Source organism: Suncus etruscus, chromosome 4, assembly GCF_024139225.1.
Source record: "Suncus etruscus isolate mSunEtr1 chromosome 4, mSunEtr1.pri.cur, whole genome shotgun sequence".
Taxonomy (NCBI): domain Eukaryota; kingdom Metazoa; phylum Chordata; class Mammalia; order Eulipotyphla; family Soricidae; genus Suncus; species Suncus etruscus.
Genome location: NC_064851.1, coordinates 80,976,949 through 80,994,609, shown reverse-complemented (window position 1 = coordinate 80,994,609; position 17,661 = coordinate 80,976,949). Strand labels below are relative to the sequence as shown.

Genomic DNA, 17,661 nt, shown 5'->3' with positions numbered 1-17,661 from the left:
ATCATATCTGGGCCAACTATGCTCAAGGCAAACACTCTATCCGCTACACTACTGCTCTGGCTGCAAAACCAGATATTTATTTTTGTTGTTCTTGTTTGGGGGGGTTACACCTGGCTGTGCTCAAGACTTATTCTTGGTTCTGTGCTCAGGGTTCACTCCTGGTGGGGAGCAGGGAACCACAGAATGTTGGAGATTGAACCTAGTTTAGCTGCAAGCAAGGCAATGCCCTACTTATTGTACTATTGCTCTGACTTGGATTCCATTTCTTTCTTTTTTTAAAAAAAGATTTTTGTTTTTATTTTTTTGGGGGGGCCATACCAGGTAATGCTCAGGGGTTACTCCTGGCTATATGCTCAGAAATCGCTCCAGTTCGGGGGACCATATGGAGTGCCGGGGATCGAACCCAGGTCTATCCTGGGCAGTCGCATGCAAGGCAAAATGCCCTGCCGCTGTGTTATCTATCACTCCAGCCCCTCCATTTATTTCTTAACTCAGTGTTATTCTCACAGTGAAGGGGATTTACTGGTAGAACTGGAGCTGGGAAGATGCATTTGATAGAAATAAATGTGCTATTTAGTTCTTGGCAGTTAATCTCTTTTTTAATGTCTTAGAAACATCTTTTAACAGGCACAAGTGAAGCATATTAACAATATGCCTATTAACATAAAAACAATGAAGCAAATGAACGTATTAACTTATTAAAATAAAAAGGTTTATTTTAAGCTGCCTTTGGCCACTTCATTTTGCTATATTCATTTAGCTTTTTACCATGTTATTTATTTATTAAAATAATAAAAAATAAACATGTATTCTCTACCACATTGAAAAAAACAGCAAAGTATGGGTTTCTATACAAAGATTTCATATCAAGCTTATGAATAATTTCAAATTACTACTTTTCCCTTTCTACCAGAGGCTGAGCTGATCTCAACCTAAGGTTATTACTTCAAACAACTCCCTGTTATAACTTGGGATCTCTTCAGATTTTTATGTGAGTAGAAAATAAGAAGAGAAATATTTTTCTTGGTTCCAAGGACAAAAACCTGCTGCTGATGTCTAGGGAACATATGCATGCTGCCTGATGTCTAAGCCTTTGGTGCTTTACAAGCAAAAGCATTCTATTCTCAAGCTCTGGTTTGCTGCTATGGATAACAATGTATAAATTCTACTGGTTAAAACTTTCAGTAAAGAAAAACAGAAATTTCCTGTACATACATTAAAGTTTCTGGGGAAAAAAAGCACTAAAAAATAATCCTTGAAAGGCAATATGAGGAACCAAGTCCTTACCTTACAAAAGAACTAGCCATGAGTCCAATGAATCCAACTGCAGCACCCACAATAGCTGTTTTCCGGCAACCAAATATGTCTGTGCAGACACTGGCTATTGGGCAGCAAAAGAATATCATTCCCATGGAAAGGGAACTTACCAACGCTGTAAAAGAAGGAGAGGATGGAAATTATAAGTGTAAATCATATTTGTACTTGTCTCATGGCATATAATAAATACATACTGAGAAAAAATATCAATACAAAAAAATTGTTACCCAGACCTTTATACCAGGTGTATGAAGGAGAAATTTGAATTACTAAAATAACGGAGGGGATGGAGTGATAATACAGTGGATACGGTGTTATCCTTGCACCAGGCCCACACAGGTTTGATCCCTGAGGGTCCTCATTGTCCTGGTATTAGTGGGTATTCACTTTATTTATGAAACCAGCCACAACTGATTACTGAGAGCAGTCAGTAGTAATCCCAGCGCACCACCAGATATGGCCTCAAAATGAAACTAAATAAACAACCCCTCAGTATTAACTGAATTTATTATTCAATTAGTAATAAATCTCAGTCATAGCTCAAAGCATCAGCAGATCTAATTATAATTAGTGTGGCAATTATGTGTATTTAATTTAATTCTTGGAGTATATGCAATTAAAAACATCAGACATTTTCCAATGACCTAAACACCATTAACCTTGATCATGATACTATGATTGTAAGCCACTTCTGATCTATGGTAAGAAATTCATTCAGGGGCATGAGAAGGAGAGATGAATTAAAAGTACATGCCTAAGTGATCAAACTACAAAGTCAGAATACTGGTAAACTTTACTGGAGCACAGGATAATGATGACCATTTGAGCCGAGTAATTAAAAATAAATCATTTATACAGGTAGAGGCTTTATTTCTTTTTGTTGTTGTTGTTTTCTGGGCCACACCCATTTGATGCTCCGGGGTTACTCCTGGCTAAGCGCTCAGAAATTGCCCCTAGCTTGGGGGGTCCATATGGGACACCAGGGGATTGAACCGCGGTCCTTCCTTGGCTAGCACTTTCAAGGCAGACACATTACCTCTAGCGACACCTCTCTGGCCCCCTTTATTTCTTTTTTGTAAAGAAATCAAGCCATACTTTAGAGGACTGACTACTCATTGTCCTGGTATTAGTGGGTATTCACTTTATTGATGAAACCAAAAACCTATATTATCTGTTTTCTAAAATGATATAATATTTACGAATTTAAAAAGAATAGCCAAGGGGCTGAAAGGTATGCCTTGTAGATTCTAATCCTGAGCTAAATCTCAAGTACTGCACAGATCCTAGAACACTGCCAAGTGAAATCTTAGTGATCTCAGAGCACTGATGGTCGTTGGATTGTGGGGGTCTGTGATCTGAGCTATAGTAAGACAGTGTTTGGGACACAGTGCTTGAGGGGACCCTTTCCCATTTTATGTGAGGAATGAATAGTCTTACTGTATATCAAGTTTTAAAATCTTCTTTATTTCTTTAATTATTTTTGGTGTTTGGTTCATACCCAGCAGTAAGCAGGATTTACTCCTGGCCCTGCGCTCAGGTGGTGAGCACACCACTCCAGAGTTGCTCAGGGAATCATATTGGATGCCAAGAATCAAATCTAGTTGGTGCATGCAAGGAAAGCATTCTACTGCTGTACTATTATTCCAGGCATGTAAATTCTCCTTTGAAATTATTAATGGAGCTGAAGCAATAGCACAGCAAATTTACCTTGCATGCTGCTGACCTGGGACAGACCCGAGTTTGATCCCCAGCATCCCATATGGCCCCCTGAGCCTGCCAGGAGTGGTTTCTGAGCACAGAGCCACGAATAACCCCTGGGTGCCACCAATGTGGCCCCAAAACCAAAATAAATAAATAAATAAAATACAAAAAATAAAATCATTAATAGGAAGGCCAGTGTGACATTTCAGCACATAGGGCACTTGCCTTGCAGGTTTAATCTCCAATGTCCCATGTGGTCCCTGAGTGCACCAGGAGTGATTCCTAAATGCAGAACCATGAGTAACTCCTGAGCACCACTGGGTATGACTCCAAAACAAAATAAAAATACATAAAAATTGTAACAGGAAAGCTGCCAAGCCATCAAATCATCCCAGGTGGACTGATCAATCTCTGGGTTGAAAATCCGGATGCCCAGATTTGAACCACTGTCCTTCTGTATGCAAGGCAAACACTTAACCTCCATGCTGTCTCTCCAGCCCCAAAATAAAAGTATGGTTTTGTTTTGTTTTGTTTTGTTTTGTGGGGAGGGGTTTTGGGTCACACCGGGCAGTGCTCAGGTGTTACCCCTGGCTCTATGCTCAGAAATCGCTCCTGGCAGGCTCGGGGGGACCATATGGGATGCTGGGATTCAAACCACCAACCTTCTGCATGCAAGGCAAACGCCTTACCTCAATGCTATCTCTCTGGCCCCAAAATGAAAGTTTTTAATAACAGAAATAATCACCTCAAAATGGACCATGAATCAAGTGAGAAACAGAAAACTCTAAAATTTCTTCTAGATGAAAACACTGGAAAAAATCTTTGAGTGATTGATTTCACAGATTCTTAAATACACCTCAACAAAACAATCCATACAAGAAAATACTGGTAAACTTGACCAAAACTAAGAATTTCTCTTTAAAAGATACTATTAAGATAATGAAAAGAGGGGCCAAAGAGATATAGCACAGCAGTATGGCATTTGCCTTGCAAGTAGCCAATCCAGAATGGATGGTGGTTCAAATCCTGGCATACCAAATGGTCCCCTGTGCCTGCCAGGAGCAATCTCTGAGGACAGAGCCAGGAGTAACCCTGAGCACCGCTGGGTGTGACCCAAAAACAAACAAAAAGATAATGAAAAGAAAAACCACAAATTTGAAGGGAAATTTGAAAGTCACATATTAAAGAATTTGGATACAAATTATTTTTTAAATTCTGAAAACAAGCAAAAGAGGCAATCAACCCAACTAAGAAATATAAATAAAAGATTATGGTTGGAAGTCACTATGTAAATAAAAGACATAAACAGAGATCAAAGAGACAGGACAACAGGTAGGGTGCTTGTCTTGTATGTAGCCAAGCCAGGTTCTATACCTGCATGTGCCATTCCCCAAGCTTACCAAGAGTAATTCCTGAGTACAGAGCCAGGAAGTAACCCCTGAGCACTGCTGGGAATGGGCCCAAAACAAAAACAAAAACAAACATAAGATATACAAATAAAAAATGTTCAATCATATTTGTCATGAAATAATTGTAAACTAAAACAATAAAAACTATAGGCACCTCCTAGAATGAGTAAAGCAAAAAGGCCTACACATGCCAAGTGATAGTGAGTGTTCACAGCAACGGGTACAGTACAGTCTGCTAATGAGACTATATAAAATAGTATACACCTCTCAATGGTGCTGAACAGTGCTTGGTGCTTGGTCCAGTTCAGTGCTCAGCCCTAACACTGCTATGATAGGTCTGGAGGTACAGGGAACAAAGCCATCCTGATATTGCCAAGGCCCTGAAGAGTTATATTTGCCAAAGCTCAGGGAACAATGCAGTGCCAGGATTGACTCCAAGGCCTCACATTACTGCCTTAAGCCATATCTCCAGCCCTTTAAGAATTAAACAATTATTTAAAAAAATTTTTGCAGTGACAGGTATGGAGCCCAGGGCATATCCAGGCAAGGCAAATGATGTACAACTGAGTCACACTTTTAATAAATTTCTTCAAGTTAACTACATCACTACCTTATAACCTAGTCATTTCACTCCTAAATATGAGCCTAAAATAAGCAAGAACAGATGCCCATGCAAAATTTTGCATATAGAGACTAGAGATGCCTTATTTCTTTTTGAGGGACCACACCTGGTAGTGATCAGGGGTTACTCCTGGTTCTACACTCAAGAAATTACTCCTGGCAGGCTCAAGGAACCATATGAGAAGGTAGGGATTGAATCTGGGTCTGCTAGTGAAAAGCAAATATGCCTTACTTGGTGTGCTATCACTCCGGCCCCAGATGCCTATTTCTAACAGTAAAAAAAGAAAAAGCTGGAACAAGTGCAGATGTTCATAAATAAATAACTTAACAAATTCAGGTGTATTTATATGGTAAGATATAACCTCTAAATAGGAGCAAAAGATCAATAAATATAATGTGGAAAATTCCAAAATAAAAATGATCAGTGAGGCTGGAGTGGTGGCGCAGCGGTAGGACATTTGCCTTGCACTCGGTGACCTAGGATGGTCCGTGATTCGATCCCCAGTGATCCATATGGTCCCCCAAGCCAGGAGTACATAGCCAGGAGTAACCCCTGAGCATCACTGAGTGTGGCCCAAAAATAAAAAATAAAAAATCAGTGAAAAAGTATGATTTCATTTATATTAAATTCTAATAAATATAAATTAATCGATACTGATAGTAAACATTTCAGTAATTATCTGGTAAAGGGGAGAGAGGGGTTAAAGGTTAAAAGAGGTACAAGAGGGGCCGGGCGGTGGCGCTGGAGGTAAGGTGCCTGCCTTGCCTGCGCTAGCCTAGGACGGACCGCGGTTCGATCCCCCCGTGTCCCATATGGTCCCCCAAGAAGCCAGGAGCAACTTCTGAGCGCATAGCCAGAAGTAACCCCTGAGCATCACAGGGTGTGGCCCCCCAAAAAAAAAAGAGGTACAAGAAACCTTTTTGGTATGATGGATATGTTAGCACTTATGAAAATGGCAAGAATTTCATTGAGATGTATACAAATGATGAAACAGTAAATCACAGGCTTTATATATGACTGTGTATTAAATGTCAGTTTATTCCTCAGTAATGCTGAATTTTTAAATGAACTATATTAACTGTTTCAACAACTAAAAACATACATTGTGTGCTGTAAACAAACACACAATACAATGGAGGTAATAGCACTAAGAGATAGACAAATCAACGATCATAGTTGTACATCTTAGCATCTGTCATTAAGAGAAAAGAAGAGTGGGGATCAGTAAAATACAAAAGTTAGGATAAAAAAAAAGTTAGGATGGCTCTATCGAACCATCTTAACTAACCTGACATTTATAGAACTATATCTGATAGAAAAGAATTTGCTCTGCCAGGGAAATTGTTAATTACTGAGGTGAGTAGGCGGGGACAGATGGAGGAGAGAATTAACATTTCTGCAGAACCACCTAACCTGCAAAAAAGAGCTGGCACAAAATTGTCACTAGATCCTCAGGCAACCTTGGGAAATCTTCCCTCTTTCCCTCCACCCACTTCCTGCCATCTCTTCTCTGCCATCCTCTCCTTCTTTTAACAGCAGTACAATCCCTTCAGTCTCATCCTTTTAAATATTTTTGGTGCTAACCTTTATCCCAGGCAGGTGTTGTTTTTGTTTTTAACCAGGGGAGAAAGAGAACCTGAGCAACTGTACAGTGAATAGGACACTTGCTTTGCATTTGATCAAGCCAGGTTTGATCCCCAGAATCCCACATGCTTCCCCAAGTACTACCAGGAGTAAGTTTTAAGCACTGCTGGTTGTGACCTCCCTAAAAAAGAAATAACTAAATAAAAAAATAAATAAACATGGGGTAAAGATATGTGGTGTTAAGAAACTTATTATAAAAAAAAGAAACTTATTATATTAGTGCAACTTTGTTGGGGTTCAAATTAAACATTTGAAGTAGACACAGAAATAAGAAGTCAAAAAATAAGAAGTCACAGAATCAATCCTCATCCTCATTAAAAATAATTTCTCCGGGGGCCAGAGCGGTGGTGCAGCAGTAGGGTATTTACTTTGCATGCAGCTGACCTATGACGAACTGCCAGTGTCCCATTTGGTCCCCCAAGCCAGGGTGATTTCTGAGCGCATAGCTAGGAGTAATCCATGATCATCACCAGATGTGGCCCAAAAACCAAAAAAAAAAAAAAAAAAAAAAAAATCTGGTACACATGGCCAGGGGTGATGCTTGGTGGTATAAAAAGCTATCCCTGTCTACAGAAGATCACAATCAAGCCTATTTAAGACAAAATCTAGCCTTCCATACAATGACACAGTGAAGTCACATTTCATGTCTGTTACAAACACAAAGCAAGAATACAAGACCAGACATGGTCTTGGGGTTATGGGGTACAGAACTACCCCAAAAGAATTTGAAAAGGCTGGCCTTGCTTCCAGGGTCCAAGACTAGAAACAAATGTTGAGCATTGTAAAGAATTAGAATTGTTCCTTTGTGACAAGGGAAGTAGCTCAGTGGTACAGCACGTACTTCATATGGCCTACCTTCAATCCCTGGCAACAAAACAAACAGGAAGAAGAGCAAAGAGGAAGCAGAAGAGGAGAGCCAAAGCTCAGTGGCTGAGTAACGGTGAGAATTTACCAGCACTGTGAAAAAAAGAAGCTGAAGAAAGAGTGACTTGGGTGGGACATTTCAGATGTCTCTGCAGTTTAAAGATTAGGAACCTACAAAACTCCAGAGGAATAAAGAATAGATAGATGAAATCTTAAACCTATGCTCCTGAATTCAGGTCACCCACTGGCTCTCTGAGTGAACCTGTGGGAATATTTTATTTATTCTGTAGGCAAGAAACTTATATGGCCTTGTTTTGAGCTGAGAATTCAAAAACCAAGGACCAGATAGAAGAAAATACAACTATTTATGAGAGAGTGAGGAAGATGAGACTCAATCAACCAAAAATAATATACCTCCTATTCAGGATGTTTCTGTAAACTCAAATTCCAAAAACCTGAAACCAATCCAATGCTAAAAACCAGACAACAAAAGAATCAATTAGTAAATGCAATTACTCCACATGAAATTACATCTATTGACTTGTCAGATGATCACTCCAAAGAGAGCATATTTAGGACCGGAGTGATAGCATGGAGGAAGGGCATTTGCCTTGCATGCAGGATGGAAGTTTGAATCCTGGCATCCCATATGATCCCCCGAGCCTACCAGGAGCGATTTCTGAGCGTAGAGCCAGGCGTCAGAAACAAAAAGAAAGAGAGAGAGAGAGAGAGAGAGAGAGAGAGAGAGAGAGAGAGAGAAAGAGAGAGAGAGAGAGAGGAGAGAGAGAGAGAGAGAAGGGGGGAGAGAGAGTATTTAGAACTGTAAAAAAATTAAAATATTGGGGCCAGAAAGATAGCATGGGGGTAAAGGATGGTGGTTCGAGTCCCGGCATCCCATATGGTCCCCTGTGCTGGGAGCGATTTCTGAGCATAGAGCCAAGAGTAACCCCTAAGTGCTGCTGGGTGTGACCCAAAAAACAAAAAAACAAAAAAAAAAGAATTAATGTATTATTTTAAAAATTAAAAAATTTAGTGCCTCTTGCACTGGAGTAATAGAACAGACTTGAACGTAGCTGGTCCAGGTTCGATCCCTGGCATTCCATACGGTTCTCAGTGGGATCAAAAGTATTTCCTGAACTCAGAGCCAGGAATAACCCATGAGCATTATTCAGTGGCCCAAAATCCAGAACCCCCCCCCAAAAAAATTTAGTGCCTCTTATCGAAGGAGGATGCAAATGGAGGTCGGCATGGTGGGGCAGTGGTGGAGGAAAGTGAGCACTGGTGAAGGTATCGATGTTGAGACATCATTTGACTGAAACTCGATCATGAATAACTGTAATTTCATAATAACTATATAAAAACTTCTTTAAAGTTATAAAATTTGTTTTAGGTATTTGTAGGACTTCTGAGAACTCTTCATTAATGCTGGTAGAGGAGAAAAGTGTTACTGACATCTTCTTTTAACAGTTCATGAAGACACTCCTGCTTTGCCAAGAACACTGATGATGACTCCAATCATTGTAACTGTCATTCTGTTATTATAGTCAAAATTTTAGATAAATCAGCATGTTAACTGTTAATAATTTCACCACTTAATAAGGGAAGCTTTGTGAAATTAAAAAAATATATAAAGTTAAAATAAGCACTATTTAAACAAATAGCAAAACTGAAAACAAGGCAAAATGCATTAGTGATGAGTATTAATTACACATCCTGAATACAAAAAACATCCACAAAGATTTAAAAAATGTCCAAAAGATGAGAAAACTTTTTATTCCAGATACTTGATAAGTTAAATAGGAATAAAAGAATCTGGTTTTTTTTTTTTTTGGTTTTTGGGCCACACCCTGTGACGCTCAGGGGTTACTCCTGGCTATGTGCTCAGAAGTCGCTCCTGGCTTGGGGGACCATATGGGACGCCAGGGGATCGAACCGCGGTCCTGTCCAAGGCTAGCGCAGGTAAGGCAGGCACCTTACCTCTTGTGCCACCGCCCGGCCCTAAAAGAATCTTAAAAAGAAATATCTTGACCTGATAGAAAAGCATTTCAAGAGAAAAGCAAACTATGAAAGAAAACATGGATGAAATCTTATCTTGTTAAAATTTACACTTCTCGGAAAGGGTGAGGTGGCACTAGAGGTAAGGTGTCTGCCTTGCAAGCGCTAGCCAAGGAAGGAGCGCGGTTCGATCCCCCGGCATCTCATATGGTCCCCCCAAGCCAGGGACAATTTCTGAGCGCTTAGCCAGGAGTAACCCCTGAGCATCAACCAGGTGTGGCCCAAAAAACCAAAAAAAACAAAAAAAACCCTTACACTTCAAAACAATGTTAACAGACACTGTCATTGTCTGAGGAAAACAAATCCTTAGTCTCTGACCACAGAACTGATGTTACCAAGTGGGTAGAGGAGTGGGCTAATAGAATCTAATGAATAGCGGTACAGGGATGGTGATGCTTTGGATAGGGATTGTGTGGTAACATTATATGCACAAAAATTGAATATTTACAATCCTGTAAAACTTTATTTCATAAAGAAAAAATTAAAAGTTTACACTTCTATACCACAAAAGAAACCAAAAACCAGAGCAAAAAGAAATGATGTACAAAATGTAGGAAGATCATTGCAGTCATATAACTAGAAAATATCACCTTGCATTCCTTCATAACAATATCTTATAAATCAAGAAAAAGATAACCTACCAGAGACTTAGTAAAATATTAAGAGACATATATAAAAGAAATTCAATAGCATTGTCATTTATTAACTAACTCACTTGTTTATTTGCTATTTGTATATTAGTCCACTACTAATCATTTGTATATTATGTTAACTCATTTGCTTATTAACTCACTATTAACCAGAAAAATAAAAGTTAAAAGAGCAATAAAAATCACCCGAGTTTGGCAAAAATTAGGAAGACGGACATAGCCTGAGTATGGAAAACTAAAATAAATAACTTAAGAATTTTAACACAAATCGGAGCCGGAGCAGCGGCACAAGCGATAAGGCATCTGTCTTGCCAAAGCTGGCCTAGGACAGACCGCAGTTCGATCCCCTGAAGTCCCATATGGTCCCCCAAGTCAGGAGCGATTTCTGAGCGCATAGCCAGGAGTAACCCCTGATCATCACCGGGTGTAGCCAAAAAAAACCAAAACAAACAAACAAACAAAAACAAGAATTTTAACACAAATTAGGAGAGTTATTGTGAACAAAATTTTAGCAAAGCCCATATTCTAGCAATCCCCTCCCAAGTATGTACCCCAGAGAAACATATCAAATATACAGAAGGTGTCCTGAGTGAGAACGTTCATCGAAACATTGTGTGCCATAGTCAAAAGCTGGAATCAACTTAAGTGCTCATTAGCATTAGAAAAATAAAGAAATGATGATATCAATATACAAGAGAATATGGATTTACAAGTAGTAATAGTATAAAACCATGGAACTAATGAAAGTAAATTCAGGCTAGTGATTACCTCTAGGAAGCATACACAAAGGACTACAACTAAAGCAACAATGTTTTCCATCTTTCAAAAAGTGAAAAAGGATTAGCACCTGAGTACTCACTGGTGGGTATGGAAAACATTTTTCTGCTACATTATTTTCTACATTTTCTGTTCTGCTTGACATAATGAATAAAGTAAAAGAATGAATAATGTAAAAGAATACATCTACAAGTCTCCACAGTCACCTTAATTTTTGGCTCCAAAAATTCAAAGTAGTAAACATACAAATTAGAGTCTTTTTTTTTTTTTTTTTTTTTTTTTTGGTTTTTGGGCCACACCCAGCGGTGCTCAGGGGTTACTCCTGGCTGTCTGCTCAGAAATAGCTCCTGGCAGCATGGGGGACCATATGGGACACCGGGATTCGAACCAACCACCTTTGGTCCTGGTTCAGCTGCTTGCAAGGCAAACGCCGCTGTGCTATCTCTCCGGGCCCTAGAGTCTTAATTTTAGGGGCATCCCCCCTCTCCCTTCTAGCCTAAATTCACAGATCTGGCCTATAATGCAAAAGTTCCTTACTCTTCATTTAACACAATCAAGTTGGGTTTTGCTTGTTTCTTTGTTTTTAATTAATTTATTTTAAAATTTTATTTATTGTTTTAGTTTTTGTACTATCATTTGGACCATTTGTTTTTTAGTGCTCAAGGGATCCAGCTGCCACTCCCAGCTATACTATGCCTAACTAACAATTAGCTCAAGTCCAGTGACCATGTGCTGCTTTGATCAATCTAGTGTTAGGAACTGAACTTGAGGTCTCTATACAAGTACATACTCCAGCCATCAGAGCTGCAGTATACAACTAAATCTAAAAAATTATATAAAAAAGCGGGGGGGGGGGGGGCTGGATATATAGTACAGCTGGTTAGGTGCTTGTCTTGCAAATGGATAATCTGGGTTCCATCCTGAGCACTAGCAGTGAGTGTTTAGCCATGAGTAACCCGAGTACTGCCAGGGATAGCCCAAAAACAACAACAAAAATTTATAAGAATAGTAAACATTAAACAAAAAGAAGTAAACATTGGGGCCGGAGTGGTGGTACAAGCGGTAAGGTGTCTGCTTGTGTGCGCTAGCCTAGGAAGGACCGCAGTTCGATCCCCCGGAGTCTCATATGGTCCCCCAAGCCAGGGGCAATTTCTGAGTGCAGAGCCAGGCGTAACTTCTGAATGTCACCAGGTGTGCCCCCCCCCAAAAAGAATATAAACATGTTAACATTTATTTGTTAGAATCTACCACCTAATATTTTCCCCCCTCTCCTCTCAGACTTCTCTGAATACAATTTTTACTTCACACACACACACACACACACACACACACACACACACACACACACACACACACACACGATGGTGGATTCTAACACCAGTATAGAGAATTCCCATCTCCTGCCTACTTCCCTTCATGTAACCTTAGGTCTATTGTCAATGTCCATTGGCTTATTTTCATTTCATTTTGCCTCATTATCAATTTTACACCCTTATATTGCACTCTAGGGTAAAATGATCCAATACCTATCTTTTTCTTTCTGACTTATTTTGCTCAGTCCCCCAGATTCCTTCCTTTTTTATAGCTAAATAGTAGTCAATGGATAAATGTACCACATCTTAATCTGATTATCTATCAATAGCACTTCTTGTTGATAAAACAGGACAAGCCTTTATATCTATGGTCAGCTTGTTTTCAACATAAAAGCTTAGTACATAAAATGAAATAAAGACAACCTCCTCAACATATGGGGGGAGGGCAGAGCAATACATAGCGGTAGGGCATTTGCCTTGCACGTGGCCAACCAGAATGGACCAGGGTTCGATCCCCAGCATTCTATATGGTCCCCCGAGCCTGCCAGGAGCAATTTCTGAGCATAGAGCCAGAAGTAAGCCCTGAGTGATGCCGGGTGTGGCCCATAAACCAAAAACCAAACCAACAAAACAAATGGTGGGATGTGGGGCAAAGGCAACTATACTGATGATTAAAACTGGAGTCATAGCTCATACCTTACACAAAAGTCAATTCAAAGTGGATGGATCTGATCTTGAGATCAGATCAGAATTTGTAAAGTACATTAAAGAAACATTCCAAGATTTGGGCCTCACAGGGATATTCAATTATATGATGTCATTGCCATAGGTGCCAGAATAAAAAATAAACAAATGGAACTATAACAAATTAAAGAGTTACTACATGGAAAAGCTAAAAGACAACTAATTGAATGAGAGGAAATATTTGCACTCAACATATCAGATACAAGGTTGATATCCAGGGTACATAAAGTACTCACAAAGACTAACAACAACAAAAATCCAAAACCCTATCAAAAAATGGGGAAAGAAAATAGATATTTCTCTGAAGAGATAGACAAAGAGTAAAAAGGCACATGAAAAAATAATTCATCATTACTTATTATTAGGTAAATATAAATTAAAACAATAATGAGATAACATTTCACATCAATGAGAATGTTACATATAAAAATATTAGAAACAATCTGTGTTGTTAGGGATGTTGTGAAAAGAAACTCTCGTCCATTGCTGGTGGGAATGCAGCTTGAGTAAATCCCTTTGTGGAGATTTCTCAGCAAATTAAAAATTAAATTAATTAAATTAAGAGTTACCATACAACCCAGCAATTCCACTTTGAAATATTTACCCCCACCCCCAGGATACAAAAACATTAATCAAAAGGGATGTGCATACCATTATTCATTGTGTCACTTAGTCCAAAAGCTAAGATATGAAATCAATGTAGTTCCAACAACTGATGAATGGATTGTTGAAGTAGTGGTATATATATAATGGAACACAGATGCAAGAAACAATGAAATCATGCAATTTGCTGCAACTTGGATGCAACCAGAGGCTATAATGCTCAGTGAAGTAAGTCAGAAGAAGTAAATTCAGAAGAAGGACAAAAGTAGGATGATCTCACTCATCTGAGGCATACAAAATAATGAGATAGAATAACTGCAAGATATTAAAGAGGGAAACTAGATCACCCTTGATTCCAGAGTCTAGCAAAGAGTACAAATAAGAAAAGAAATCAAAGTGGGGCAGAAAGATATCACAGCAGTAGGGCATTTGCCTTGCACACAGCTGATTTGAACACATAGTGGTTCAAACCCCAGCATCCCATATGGTCCCCCATGCCTGCCAGGATCAACTTCTGAGCACAGAGCCAGAAGTAACCCCTGAGTGCCGGTGGGTGTGACCCAGAAACAAAACAAAACAAAAATCAAGGGAAGGTAGTGAGAAGAAGCTTAAAGTCGTGGGGGAAAGAGATCAAGAGCCATCAGGTGTATTGTGGTGTAGAGGAGTGGCAGAGCTATATATCCAGACCACAAAGTCAATATTGAAGTAGAAGATCCAAACTAAAACAACCTTAAAAATGTATCTGTGTCAGGTGGGACTAGACTAAGGGGTATTTTGAAAACTATGGGGGTATTTTTGAAATGGGCGCATGCCAAGTTTCTCCCCTCCTCCACCTCTCCCCTCCAACCTCCTGAAAAACCAGCAACCTTCATCCAAACCTGCCATCTTCCAGGCAGAAAAATGACTCATCTTCTACTAAACTCCAAAAAAAAAAAAAAAAAAAAATGGCCACTGACTTCCCACATAGTCTCGTCCAGGCTGAAAACTTTCTCAGAATAGGAGCGGGGAAGATTCCTTTAAATGGCTGAAGCCATTGAAGTCCAGTGCCATATCTGACACACTCCAACAGAAATTTCCCACTCCTACAACTTAACCACATCAAACTGCTAAGCCATGATATTTGTTCCCGATCTATAGATTCTGGACCATGTGGCTTTTGCATCTCAAAATTTTCATAGTAGTCTCAGCCCAGTAAGTTCACAGCAAATCTAATGGAAAAGTTCCATAGAAGGCCACCAAATTTAGTGAACCTAAGCAGTGACACAGAAGGCTTCACTAGCACCAATCACAGCCCAGTAAATCTTCAGACTTTAGTAATACCATAGAGATAAAAAAAAAATTGTTTCAAATTGACCCTTATTGATCTAGGTATTGATAATTCTGTTTGACTTTGTTTTGTAACAATATGAAGTAAATTTATTAGTACCTGCAAGGGGGCAGGCTAGGGTAGTGAGTGGGAAACTGGGGACACTGGTGAAGGAAGGTCACACTGGTGGGGGGATTGGTGTTCGAATGCTTAATGCCTGAAACAACTGTATTATGAACAACTTGGTAAATCACAGTATTATAATAAAAAAAAAGTTTTAATGTCAGCCTGTTAAGGTGGTAGGCTGGGGATGGGAGGGAATCTGGGGACACAGAGAGAAGATGACACTGGTGATGAGATTGGTACTGGAACACTGTGTGCCTAAAACTCAAGAATAACTTTATAGTTGTTTTTCATTTATTTGTTTTTTGTTTGTTTGGGGGATACACCCGGCAATGGCACTCAGGGCTTACTCCTGGCTCTGCGCTCAGAAATCGCTCCTGGCAGGCTCAGGGGACCATATTGGGTGCTGGGAATCGAACCCAGGTCTGTCCCTGGTCCGCACCTTGCAAGACAAATGCCCTACTGCTGTGCTATCTCTCTACAACTATGAATAATTTTATAAATCACAGTGCTTCAATTACCAACAACAACTATTACTAGTAATTCTAAAAAGGCCTTTTGAAAGGGGTAGGAGATGGTTCAAAGAGCTGGAGCAATGCTTTGCATGGTAGAACCAGCTATCAGTTCCCAGTATTACATAGTTACCTGAGTACCACCAAGAGCACGATGCCAGGAGTAGCCTCTGAGTACTGCTGGTGTGACCCCCCCCCCAACCAAAGAAATCAAGTCATGTTGAAATGATTGGCATTAGAGGAGATGGAGTATTGTGTAGAGCATCCACCTGCCCAGAGATTAGCACTAACTCAGAAACTATAAACAGAGTGCAGAGCACACAGTCCTGCTAGAAGTGCTCTTAGCATTATTGCAGAGTCACAGCTGCTTAGGCACAGTCCTTAAGCGACACCCTCAGAGGAAGTACCAGAAGAAATCTCTCTATCTTTACAGATAACACAAAGATAACAGTCACTCATTACTTTACAAACAGTTAAAGAATCAGCAAGCATTGCTTCCTAAAGACTTAATTAGACTTCTTCCTCCTGCTTGTCAGGAAGCTTACAGTCATATTTGTTACTGCTTTATAACAATACAGGCTTTATAATTTACACAATCGATGCTACTTTACTTCTCATCTTAACCACATACCATATATATGGGGTGTGTGTGTGGGGGGGGGAATGGAAATGGGCCACATCTGGCAGTACTCAGGGTTTATTCCAGGCTCTGCATTCAGGCATCACTCCTGGCAGTGCTTGGGAGACCATATGAGGTGCTGGAGATTGAACTGGGACTGGCTGTATGCAAGGCAAGGGCCTTAACTCCTGTACTATCTCCCTATTCCTCTATACCACATATTTTAAGTGGTTCCCAATTTATTTTCTTTTTTTATTAATGTCTTTATTTATACAATTTGATTACAGACATGATTTTTTCTTATTTCCTCCTCCTCCTCCTCCTCCTCCTCCTCCTCCTTCTTCTTCTTCTTCTACTTGATGCTCAGGGATTACTCCTGGCTAAGCGTTCAGAAATTGCCCCAGGCTTGGGGGGACCATATGGGACTCCAGGAATCCTTCACGATCTTTCCTTGGCTAGCGCTTGCAAGGCAGACACCTTATCTCTAGCACCACCTCGCAGGCCCCTTATTTTCTATTCTTAACTTACTATTTTATTTAATATAATTTTATGCTTCTGTTTTTAACCTCAGATCCTTTGTGGAATGGGATAGCATAAATTAATACAAATATAGTCCTATTATTACCACACTTTATACTGTGTAGAAGTAAACAGGATTAATGGCCTATCTGGAAAGTTAGTGAAGAGGAAGCTATTTTATTAAATTTTTATATAAGATATTCTTCAGAATAAGGTGAATAAACAACTGTTGTTCATTTAAACATCATTTTCTCAGAAGACTTTATGATGTAAGTTTAAATTCTAGACCATTAAGAAAATTACTTTCCTACTTAGATCCTTTTTAAACATCCATTTTCTCTACCCTCATTTTTTATGCAACTCTACTTCAGTTAAGGCTGGGAAAGATTGGTGGGAGCTTACATCAAGGACTAAAACCATAACTCACTCATGAGGGCCAGCAAGAACACTAAAAATATACTTACGGAAAGCATCTTGTTCATGTAAGAAGAAAGGAAAGCTGACATTTACTGGGTACTTCCATGTGCACAGAATATGTGGGCACTTTACAAACACCCCTTCCTCTGATCTTCAAAGAAAGCCCAAAAGAGACACAATATCCCTAAGCAGCATAATTTGAAATAAAGAAAGCTCAGATGTTAAGGGATTTGCCTAAGGGCGCCTAGTTACTGAAGGGGAAGTGTCTGAATTTACACATTCCCGCCTCCACTGTCTGGAACAAAGCCCTGCTACAACACACACATACACACACACACATACACACACATACACACATACACACTACAACACACACACACACACACACCTCTTCTCATCTTTCTGTTTTTCTTTCTATTTTTTTAAATTTAGTCACTGAGAAATTACAAAGTTAGATACTATTAGG

At 39.5% G+C, this 17,661-nt stretch overlaps 1 protein-coding gene across 1 annotated transcript in view; it reads right to left on the bottom strand.

Annotated features, from left to right (window-relative positions):
- Positions 1-17,661, bottom strand: part of SLC16A10 (solute carrier family 16 member 10) — a 154,827-nt gene that overhangs the window by 46,488 nt on the left and 90,678 nt on the right. The window contains exon 4 of the mRNA XM_049772606.1: positions 1,288-1,432. Coding sequence (XP_049628563.1) covers positions 1,288-1,432 — 145 coding nt within the window. The remainder of the gene's footprint in view (positions 1-1,287; positions 1,433-17,661) is intronic.